Raw genomic sequence first — 11,817 nt, forward strand, 5'->3', positions numbered from 1 at the left:
TCAACTTCTCCCAAGCCAAGTCCCGATCCATCACCGGCTATACTTCCATGGCCTCAAGCAGCATCTGCACATGAACAACAAAGAAACACCATATCCGAGTACAAGTCCACACCAACTTGAGTTATATCAGTACACGATAGTATTACATATGAATAGAAACCATCTAGAACTAATAAACATGAAGCAATCTAGAAATTAGGCCCGGTTCTATTCTTCAACTCTAAACTTCAACTTTCACGTTTTCCATTAGCACGCCTCTCAAACTATTAAATGCTGTATTTTTTAAAAAATGTTTCTATATAGAAGTTGTTTAAAAAACAAAAACAAATCTATTTTTTAAATTTATAATAATTAATACTTAATTAATCATGAGCTAATGATGTTTCTCGTTCTGCGTAAAAAGAAAACCTATGTCCCAAACGGGAGTATGAACGGGGCCTTATATGAAAACAACCCAGAACCAAATCCCTCTCGAAGTCTGCCAGTTTGACCATCGAGTTACCCGGTCAAACCGCCTGAACACCTCTTGTCTGACTGACGCCGACTGCCCGATTTGACCGACAACCCATTGCCGACACGCTGTTCACCGACATAAAATACTCTTCGTCGTATTTTCAACAAACACTCACCTTTCACAATTTTTCATCACCAAGATTAATCATCCCATGATTCTACAATATGTTTATAGGCGGAGCTCTTAAGACGTCCAGCTGAGATAATAAACTATTTTTCCAGACAGACGTCTTAACCCTTCACTTGTGAAGATACATCTTCACAATCGATACCTTATATCGTCCGCCTGGGAAGATATAACTTTGCATGCAGGCGGATTGTCATCTCGCCCCCTGTCCCCCATATTTAAGGTGGACATTTGGTGCCAAAAAAAAATCCACCTGTTTAGTGAAAAGCATCTCGTCAGCGAGAATCGTTTTTCTGGTAGTAGCAGTGCGCCCTCTAATAAAAAACGTATTTTTTACGTTGTCCTATAGTAATTAGTAAAGTGCGTAAAGTATAGATGTTATGAAACAAATTTTGCCTAAAATGATTCTTCAATCAAAGGACACACAGGGGATGCACGGCACGTACATGTGGGCTTGAGAGCATGTCTTATTGTCTTCGTTTATTTGGAGTACATATGTATATCCGAGGGGCGCTCTTACACACGTAAAGAACACTTCAACAGAAATCAATGCACGTAGGCGCATACATGTACCACAGATTTTAGATGTAAATTACTAACAAATGAATCGTCGAGGAGACTGAGAAGAGGAAACGAACTTAATGCCGTCACTTTCATGCATCCGGCTGTTGGCTGTGCAGTATAGTAAATTACTTTGTGAACTCGAGAGCCCAGACGTTGGTGAAGATGTAGGTAGGCTTGCAGTCGCCGGAGAAGCCGGCGTCGACGGCGAGGTCGGTGAACTCCTGCTGCGTCCTCTCCTTGCCGCCGGCGAGGCGGTTCAGCATCATGACGTCGAGCCGGAACGCTTCCTGCGCCGCCAGCGTCGCCTCCGGGCTCGCCGGGAGCACGTACTCCACCAAGATCACCTTCCCCTTCGCCGGCAGCGCCTTGTAGCAGTTCTTCAGGATCTTCACGCACTCCTCGTCCCCCCACAAGTGCAGAATCCACTGCACATGATATATACAATTAAGTAATTACTGATTAATAATCCAGAACAATCAGCTTTTAAGTCGTAACTATCATTTATTTTCATATCTCATAACACAAGATGTTCATGTATGCATGCAATTAACTAGCATCTTCTCTTTCTTTCTTTTTTTTTTTAAAATACTCCACCTTAAGATATCTAATCCATTGGATGAGTGCATTATATTTATTGGAGTAATCTAAAAAAAGGTACATGACAATATTATTTTTTAGTTTTTGTGTTGGTGGTAGTTGTACCTTATATTTTGGGATGGAGACAGAAGCAAAGAAAATTAAAACTCAACACAAAGAGAGAGAATTAAATTAATAAAAATTATGGACCTTGAGCAAGATTGCGCTTCCACTGGGAACATGGTCAAACATGCTGCCTCCAACATGCTCCACACCTGCATATAAATATGCAGAGAGACGAACGCGTGAGAAAAAGAAAAACAATTGAAGCTGATTCATAGATATATGAAGCTGATGATCGATCGAGACCTTCAACTGGCGGCGCCTGCGCGATGACATGGGGAAGGTCGTAGTTGACGCCACGCAGGTGAGGATGGCGAGCGGTGATCATCCGCAGCGTGGCGCCGGTGCCGCCGCCGACGTCGACGAGCACATCCACGCCGGCGCCGTCGTCGAAGCCGCGGAAGAATTGGAGCAGCTTGTTGGTGATGACGACGGAGTGGCTGGCCATGGCCTGGTTGAAGAGCGTGTTGGAGGGCTCGTTGCCGTCCTGGGCCAGGTACTGGAACATGGGCATGCCGTACGCCTTGTCGAATGCTGTCCCTCCCTCCGACACTGCCTCCTTCAGGTAGTACCTGCAGGTCCAAACCTCAAAAAAAAAAAAAAACCTCAAAAAAATATTTTGAATTTTACTAGCCATTCTATACATGGTTACATACCACTACCTATAAATTTATAATTTTTCGCACAATATAGACTTGCATGCTAAACGTGATATTCAAACTCAAGACCTCAACCCAGAGCTCCCTTACCAACTCTCAGCACATGTCGACTACTCACCAATGTTATTATTTTGTTTATGCTTATCTGAATCATTTAACATATATTTAACACCTAAATGAATTTAAATAAAAATATTATCAACTAAATAGTTATAGATCTCATCATGTTTTAAAACATTTACATAGAAAATATCTTCATCCGATGTTGTTTGAAGAATTCAAAATTTCGTTTTTCAAAATAGATATCACTTTAACAGGTATGTTGAACCATGTAAACTTTGTCAAATGAAAATATTTTCAATTATAATGTTGTAGATCTGGTTGAGTTCTACTACTTTGATATGGGGCATGTTTCCATCCATGTCATTTGAAAAAAAAACTCCAAATTTTTTTTTAAAAGTAGATCTCATCACTTGTAATGTATATTCGGGGATGTAAACGATCTCTAATAGAAATATTGTTAGTTATAAAGTTGTGGATATCATCGAGAGCTACAACTTTTATATAGGACATGTCTCAATCCGAGGTTTTTTGCAAAATTTAAAATTTTGAATTTTCACTTATCCCTGACGGGTCATAACTACCACCCGTAAGAGATAACGTCATCTGTGACGTGTGTTAGTTAAAGACCCATCAGAGATGAGTGGTATCTTTTATGATGGTTCATAATACTACACCCGTCACAGATGACATGTCATCTGTGACTCTGTGACGAGCCAAGGTTGTGGCCCAGGTTAAAGTGCAAGCCGTCACAGATGACCTTACATCTGTGACGGGTCCTCCCTAGTAGCCATATATTGAAGATGATATTTTTTCGGCCAGTTAGAGATGACTCATCTTTGATGAGTCGCGTTGACCCGTCACAGATGACCCGTTATTGAAGCCCGGATCTGTAGTAGTGATTTCACATTTGAGTTTTTCGAAATAAGTTGATCATATTTGTAATCTTTATGCATTCAAGACTTAAATGAAGAGATAAATTAAATGTTTAATTAGAACTTAAGGAGTCATCTAAATACTCATTGGTTGTATGGTTGCATTCATTCCTTGATTTTATAACATCCAAGATGATTTAATTTCTTCTTAATCTTGGTGATAAAAATAATATATGTAACTTTTATGATAGAGCTAGGGAGTACTTTTTGAAACATACATACATATATTTCTTTCATATGAGATCTGATCGTAAATATTTAATTGCACCAAACACAACGCTGTGAAGATCATGTAAATATAGTTTAGGTGATAAATCATTTAAGCTTGCTATTGGAGACTTCTCCTAGTGAAAGGTACGTTTATATGGTAATCATCATCTAATTAAAACGATATTTGTTTTTTTACCAAATTAAGGGAAATTAAGCCAGATAAGTGCATGCATCGGGGCAGTATCAATATAAGGCCTGGTTTAATTCCCCAAAAAATTTTCCAAAAAACATCATATCAAATCTTTAACACATGCATGGAGCATTAAATATGTATTTAAAAAACTAATTGCACAGTTAGGAAGGAAATCACGAGACGAATCTTTTAAGCCTAATTAGTCCATGATTAGCCATAAATGCTACAGTAACCCATATGTGCTAATGACGGATTAATTAGGCTCAAAAGATTCATCTCATGGTTTTCAGGCGAGTTATAAAATTAGTTTTTCATTCATGTCCGAAAACCCCTTTCGACATCCGATATGACACCCAATTTTTTTCTTTTCACAAATTAAACAAGCGTAAAATAACTGGCTGATTGAATGTGAGGAATTAATAATACATACTACCTCCGTCCACGCTGTTGGCTTTTTTAAACATGTTTGACCGTTTGTCTTATTCAAAAACTTTTGTTAAATATGTAAAACTATATGTATATATAGAAGTATATTTAACAATGAATCAATTGATATGAAAAGAATTAATAATTACTTAAATTTTTTAAAATAAGATGAATGGTCAAACATGTTTAAAAAAGTCAATGACGTCAAATATTTTAGGATGGAGGGAGTATATATTTAGAGAAAATCCCTTATGTACCCATGAAAGTTCACCTAATCCCTTCTATACCCCTGAATTTTGCTCAATCCCTTACATACCCCTGAATTTCAGTTTGGATCCCTTCCATACCCTTTCTGCTAGTTGACCGTTAAATTCTTTTGAAAAAGTCCGTTTTACCCTTTGCTATGAAGAAACATAATAAATTAATAAAGTACATTGTTGGAATGTAAAAATTTATTGAATGAGACTTATATTTAGGAGTCTGTGATGCACCATATTATTAATATGACAAATTTACTTTTACATATGATATAAAAATTCAATACTTATTTATTTGTTATTAAAAGTTCTTTTATGTAGCATATGTGTTTTCATGGTAATACAACAGATTTCTTTATTACTATCAGAACACATATGCTAAAAAAATAAATAAGTATTAATTTTTTGTCATATCTAAAAGTATATTTATCGCAAATAATATGGTGCATAACTATCTTAGAAATATAATAGTCTCATATAACAAATTTCTATGCTCCAGCAATATACTCTATTAATTTATATGCTTCTTTATACCAAAGGGTAAAATGGACTTTTTCAAAAGAATTTAACGGTCAACTAACGGTCAACTAGAGAAAAGGGCATGGAAGGGATTCAAACTAAAATTCAGAGGTATGTAAGGGATTGAACAAAATTTAGGGGTACAGAAGGGATTAGATAAACTTTCAGGGGGTACAGAGGGGATTTTCTCATATATTTACGTACGTACCAGTTCTCCATGAACACCTTGTCGAGGTTGAGCAGCCCAAGCGGAGCCATGGACCCCTCACCGCTGCTCCCGGCGGCGAGCCATTTGCACACCGGCGCCGCGGCGTAGCTCCGGCGGGCCTTGCCGTCAGGCCCGGCCTCCGTTGCGCACCTGACGACGCCGTACGAGGCGAGGAGCCGCAGCATGCGGTCCACCGCCGCCCCCGCGGCGGCCGCGGGGAGCCGCAGCCGCGCAGCTAGCTCCTCCGCGGTCACGGCGGCGCCGGCGGCGGCGAGGAGCTCGTCGACGAGGCCGAGCTCGATCGCCGCCTTGAGTGTCATGGAGACGACCGACCCTCCCAGGAGCTCCAGCGCGTACATGCAAGCCTGGTCGTCGTCGTCGCCGCCGCCGGCGTTGATCGTCTCGTGACGGTGGCTCACTCTGTCTCCCATGAATGATCAATACAAAAATTGGAGTATGTAGAATATAGATATATTTGCTTGATTTTTTTTAAAGTTTGATTAACCTAATATACGATTTTGGTTAGTGTAGCAAATGATTGAGAGGAGGGAGCTAGGGACCTAGCGAGGAGGAGTGAGTGCTAATATATGGGGACACTGGTTCGGTTTATATAGCTAGGCTAGCTAGCTTTTTGGGCATGCATGCATGTGCCGGGGGAGGGAGGGGGAGTTGGTGGCTGATCACTACTACTCCTTGGTCTTATTTTAGGTGTAGTTGGTTTTTTCCTATCCTATTTAAAATTATATTATGATTAGTATTTTATTCGTTATTAGATGATAAAACATTAATATTATGAATATTATTTTATGTGTGACATATTTTTTTAAAAAAATATAAAGTTTTTCAAATAAGATAGATGGTTTAATGTAGTTTATGCATCTAAGACCAAGGATAATTTAAATCTCAATCAAGACATAATGTACATATTCTTCCACAATACATGCATCGATTAAAACACCATGCCTATCACACCTTAGCATGCACACATTATTCCATGCTATATTAATTGTATTCTGATAAAATTATCCATACGGTTATAAGATGCTCAAGTTGAGAAATTTTAAATTTCATTATGAAATTTGGGAAGGAGGGAATACTATACTTAAAATAGAACACAGTTTATTTTCTTCCGAATCCAAGTGCATGTATCTACTTTAACTGCTGACCGGGTCACAAGCGAACAAAACTTAATAATAACCCAAAGTCTCTATTCTCTGCAGAACAACTGTAGACTATCATGACTTAATTATCCTCTGAACGTTCAGTGAACGATGTAAGTAACGTACTCCCTCCGTACTCGTAAAGAAAGTTGTTTAGGATAATATTTAAGTCAAACCTTGAGAATATAAATTATAAATAACTCTCAAGTTGTTGAGTTTGAAATGTAAAAATTATATGAATAGATTTGTCTTGAAAAATACTTTCAAAAAAGTATAAATATATCACTTTTCAATAAATATTTTTGTATAAACAAGAAGTCAAAGTTGTGTTTTGGAAACCATATCGCTGTCTAAAATGATTTTCTTTACGAGTACGGAGGGAGTATGTACATGCAGATTAATAAAATTATAAGCGTGTCAAATAGTACGTTCACAGAAAAAATTGACTTGTCTTCTGAAAAATGATCAAAATAAACCGGTAAAAGTCAAATGTGCAAAAAATAAAATAAAATAAATCTATCACACGCGTGGCATGCATGTCGTTCTCATAATTAACGACAACTCTACAGTACTGCTCAACTTGAATAATGAAATTAACAAACCGATATAAATTAAATAGGACAGATAATCGAAACAACTGCGTCATCGGATGCACTAAAACGTACTCCCTCCATACTTTACGAGGAAGTCATTTAGGACAAGGGACACGGTCTCCAAAACACAACTTTGACTTCTTATTTCTATAAAAATATTTATTGAAAAGTGATATATGTATACTTTTATGAAAGTATTTTTCAAGACAAATCTATACATATAAATTTTACATTTTTCAAACTCAACAACTTTAAAGTTATTCATGATTTATATTCTCAAGGTTTGACTTAAATATTGTTCTAAACGACTTCCTTCATGAGTATGGAGTAGTATCTAGGCTGTTTAGTTCCCTACAAACTTCCAAAAATTTCATCATCAAATATTTCGACACATGCATGAAGCATTAAATATGGACGAAAAAAAAACCAGTTGCACAATTTACATATAAATTACGAGACGAATCCTTTGATACGTCATGATTTGATAATGTGGTGCTACAATAAATATTTACTAATAACGGATTAATTAGGCTTAATAAATTCGTCTCGCAGTTTACAGTCAAAATCTTAATTTATTTTGTTATTATTCTACGTTTAATACTTATTAAGTGTTCGTATACTTTAAAAAAAGTTTGGTCGTGGAACTAAACACGCCCTAGAGTACGTGCGTTACGTGCGTAATAACTAAAATGTACGTGTTCCTCACGTAATACAATTTTTGGCGTGCAAGTTATATCATCCGGACCTTTTTTATTTTGCAGTACTCTCTCCATTCCAAAATATAAGGGCAGTCCCAACCCTTCATCTAAAGTGGTGTCTATGCCATTAACTACATTACCATATAAGATTTTTAGCTTATGTGGCACTATATTAATTAAGAGATAGAATGAAGAGATGAAGAAACTGGGTCTAATACAAGACACAGCTTCAACATAAGAACCTATGCACTAGACACTATTAAGTTTTATATTGGGAGAGAATAGTATCTTCATAATAGATGAAGAATAAATATGATTGGTAGAGAAGAGAGATGATGTATTTATTAATGATCCACTTTAAGAAACCATGGGTTGTAGAGTGTAGTTTGTATTGTGATATCTTATTAACAAGACACCATAGACACTGCTTATGGACACTATGGATTGGGACTGCCCTAAGGCACAACCACCCTTAGACCAAGAAATAATTATTATCATCTTGTAGTTCAGATCATCCTAATAAATATAATGCATGTATCTAATAAGATTAGATAACATGAGAGTGGAGGATTTAAAAAAGTAATAATTTAATGAAGAAGATGTCATAATTAATTGCATGCTTGCATGTATGCTTATATTATGGAACATCTAAGAAAAGTGGTTGTGGCTTATATTATAAAATAGTGGTTGTGGCTTTAAATAGAGGGAGTAATACTTATTGTAAAATCTTTGCAGTGAGGAAAATCGTCCCAGAACATCCGTTCCCGCACCTTTTCTTTAAGCAATACTCCGGCACTCTCTACTACAGCATTATTAAGGTAAACTAGTACTCCCTTTATCCCAAAATATAAAAACTTTTAACCCTCAGGATTTATCTTAAAATATAACAAATTTTTCACCAACATTAATTCTCTTCTCAACCAATCATAACCCTCCACCATTCAATTTTCTCACATACCTCCACTTCTCAACCAATCACATTTTTCACCATTTTAATTCTACATACTCTTTCTTAATACCCATGTACAACCCCTAAAAATCCTTATATTCTGGGACAGAGGGAGTAATTTACTAATACAATGATTAGGGCTTACTTTGTCATTTATATTTTTCAGGCTAAATCAATATATGATATCCACTACGCTGGCATCGCTCATATTCCATAAAAAAAGCCAAAATAGGATAAAAAAGAAGGTTTAGTCATGACGATTATACCCTTCGGAACCTTTTTTTCTAGCAATAATGCCCTTCACATTTCTACTACTGCTAACTGAGATGGAAGTATAAATAGATCTGAACTCTTTGATCAAATGAAATCAACGATTCAAACTGCTTTCTACTACTGTCAGGGTTACGGGTAAGGTATACCCTCCACCCTTCGATATACGTCACATATCGATATGGTATGTTTGCGCGTATACGGACGTTCTCAGCATAAGTTAAGGAAGTCCATCATGGAGTTTACAGATGGAAAGAGTCCTACTCGGATAGAACTGGGTCGTCATTGTATCGTGTCGGGTTCGATGTCTCCGAGTCCTACTTGGAGACCAGTTGACCTGCGGTATAAAAGGGACCCCCGGGAGGACCTAAGGCATCAAATCTCAGAACCAACACATCCACCACAGCCTACGAAGCCGGAGCCTATCGGAGCCAAGTCGTCGGGGATCTAGTCGGATCAACTCGACTACGATCTCGTCGATACCGCCGAGTTCCATTAATTCCTTTGTAATATGTGGTTTCCATCATATAATCCCATATCAACTGGATTAGGGCTATTACCTACCAAGGGGCCTGAACCAGTATAATCCCTGTTTCCTATTTTGCTTGATGTCATATTACGTAGATCCTCGTACCAGCGTACCCCAATACCCTCTATATCCGGTCTACGGGTATCCCCCGTCGATAGTGGCACGCCAGGTAGGGGGACTTGGTGCTCAAGGTTCTACTACTATGACATCCAGCTTTGTCGACAACAGCGTCAACACCAACCTCAACCAAGGAGTTCCTACTTCAACAGCACTGGTGTGGACTCAAGTCGGCGAAATTGTCTTTCCGATTTATACCACTATGCCGATCCCAGCTGGTCCGCAAATGACCGGAAACGAGAACGCAGTGGCTACAACCCGGGGCGACTCCATGTCGAAGGATCCTCCCGCCGAAGCAGAGATCGGAACGTCGACGACATCCGAGCCCGAGAAGGATCCTAGTGCGGCCAAGCCTTGTCTTTCCGACAGGAATCACGAGCCGACGAGGATTGCTTCCGAGGTGACAAGGTCCTGGTGTCCTATCCACAAAACCAGGAAACACACCCTGTAAGCCTGCTGGGTTTTTCTCAACGTCCATGCTGAAATTCGTGCCTGCGAAGAGCGTGGAATTCAGTGTACCTCCCCAACTCGTGATGTCTATTGTCCTATTCACAAGACAAAGAATCACGACCTCTCGAGCTGCAGGGTCTTTCTCAGCGCCATGAAGGCGCCATCTCCTAAGGTCCAGCAGTCACACATCCCCATCAGGGATAAAGACAAGGAACAAGGAGCGACGCCAATTTCAGATCGATTTGTTGGGGTAATCGACATCGATCCCCACGAACCATCAGTCTTGCACCTCCTCGAAGACTATGGATCATCGACAACGAGCACGCCGCGTGAGGTATTGGCTATCGACGATGTCGGCGCGTCAGCACGCACCAATGCGGAAGCGGAGAATCAAGTGACTACTCCGGCCCAGCACATCAGAGCCGTCAATGCAATACTAAGGGAAACCCCCTACGATCCCGTTCTGAATGACGATCTCGCACGTTGGACAGAACGACTACGGGAATCAGTGGCCAACCTTGGTAACACGTTCCAAGAGGCCGCTGCTGCAGCGCACCCGGAACAGCCACCAACTGGCGATGCTAATGGTGAAAACCCTGAACAGCAGAAGTCGCCTCATCGAGCCACCCTCCACCTCGTGGCACCGGCGATCTCCGTGATCACCTAAATGGCCGCCGAGAGGCGCGACGCACACGAGATAACGAGAATCGTTCCCGACATCGCGTCTCTTCACGGCGTCACAATAACGAAGAACGAGGAAGCCATTTAAGCGAAGACCGAGACCGTGATAACCGCCACAACCGCCACGATCACGACGATCGCGAACGGTGGGTGCCGGGCGATACTAGTCGAGGACGTCGCCATAATGGCAATGATGATGGAGATCGGCGCCGAGACAACAGCGGGAGACGACGACAGGATTCTCGAGAACCCAGCCGACGTCCTCGTAATCGTACGCCGGAACCAAGCGACCCATCGTCATCGTCATCATCCTCGTCATCTTCATCATCAGATAGACATCCACGAAGGACGTATGATCGCCGACAACCCACCGCTCCCAGCGCTTGGTGTAGAGCTTTCGATCGTTCACTTCGGGATGTCCGATGGCCTGAAAGATTCCGACCTGGAGCAATAGACAAATACGATGGGAGCACCGACCCGGAAGAGTTCCTTCAGGTTTACTCCATGGTACTCTACGCAGCCGGAGCGGACGACAACGTGTTGGCAAATTACTTGCCAACCGCATTGAAAGGCTCTACACGTTCATGGCTGATGCATGTCCCCCCCTACTCGATCTCTTCGTGGGCAGACCTGTGGCTGCAATTCGTAGCCAACTTCCAAGGAACTTACAAGCGCCACGCGATCGAAGACGACCTACATGTGTTGACACAGAACCCGGGCGAATCCTTGAGGGATTATGTTCGGCTCTTTAATGAGTGCAGAAACACAATCCCCGAGATCACCGATGCTTCTGTAATTCGCGCTTTCAAATCCGGTGTCAGAGATCGCTATACTACTCAGGAGTTGGCAACGAGGCGCATCATGACTACTCGGAGGTTATTCGAAATTGTCGATCGATGCGCTCATGCGGATGACGCACTGAGACGCAAGAACGACAAACCGAAGACCGGTGGAGAGAAGAAACCAGCCAAGGACGCGCCTGAGTCAAGCAAGAAGAAAA

The 11,817-nt window shown here is 40.5% G+C and overlaps 1 protein-coding gene across 1 annotated transcript; it reads right to left on the reverse strand.

Moving 5' to 3' along the window:
- Nucleotides 1–1,095: 1,095 nt before the first annotated feature.
- Nucleotides 1,096–5,924, reverse strand: LOC127756735 (naringenin 7-O-methyltransferase). The gene is made up of 4 exons (XM_052282114.1): nt 5,371–5,924; nt 2,150–2,475; nt 1,991–2,055; nt 1,096–1,629 (listed from the first exon to the last, which is right to left on the reverse strand). Exons 1-4 carry the CDS (start codon nt 5,799–5,801, stop codon nt 1,330–1,332), a joined length of 1,122 nt encoding a protein of 373 aa, XP_052138074.1. The 5' UTR covers nt 5,802–5,924; the 3' UTR covers nt 1,096–1,329.
- Nucleotides 5,925–11,817: the final 5,893 nt, after the last annotated feature.

Source organism: Oryza glaberrima, chromosome 12 (assembly GCF_000147395.1).
Source record: "Oryza glaberrima chromosome 12, OglaRS2, whole genome shotgun sequence".
NCBI lineage: Eukaryota > Viridiplantae > Streptophyta > Magnoliopsida > Poales > Poaceae > Oryza > Oryza glaberrima.

Bases quoted from the DNA above. Each gene is read 5' to 3' on its own strand.
- LOC127756735 (XM_052282114.1), bottom strand. From the start codon at position 5,801: ATGGGAGACAGAGTGAGCCACCGTCACGAGACGATCAACGCCGGCGGC. The intron at 2,056-2,149 runs GTCTCGATCGAT...ATTTATATGCAG, and splicing joins GCAGGCGCCGCCAGTTGAAG to GTGTGGAGCATGTTGGAGGC. The intron at 1,630-1,990 runs GTCCATAATTTT...TATCATGTGCAG, and splicing joins GAAGCGCAATCTTGCTCAAG to TGGATTCTGCACTTGTGGGG.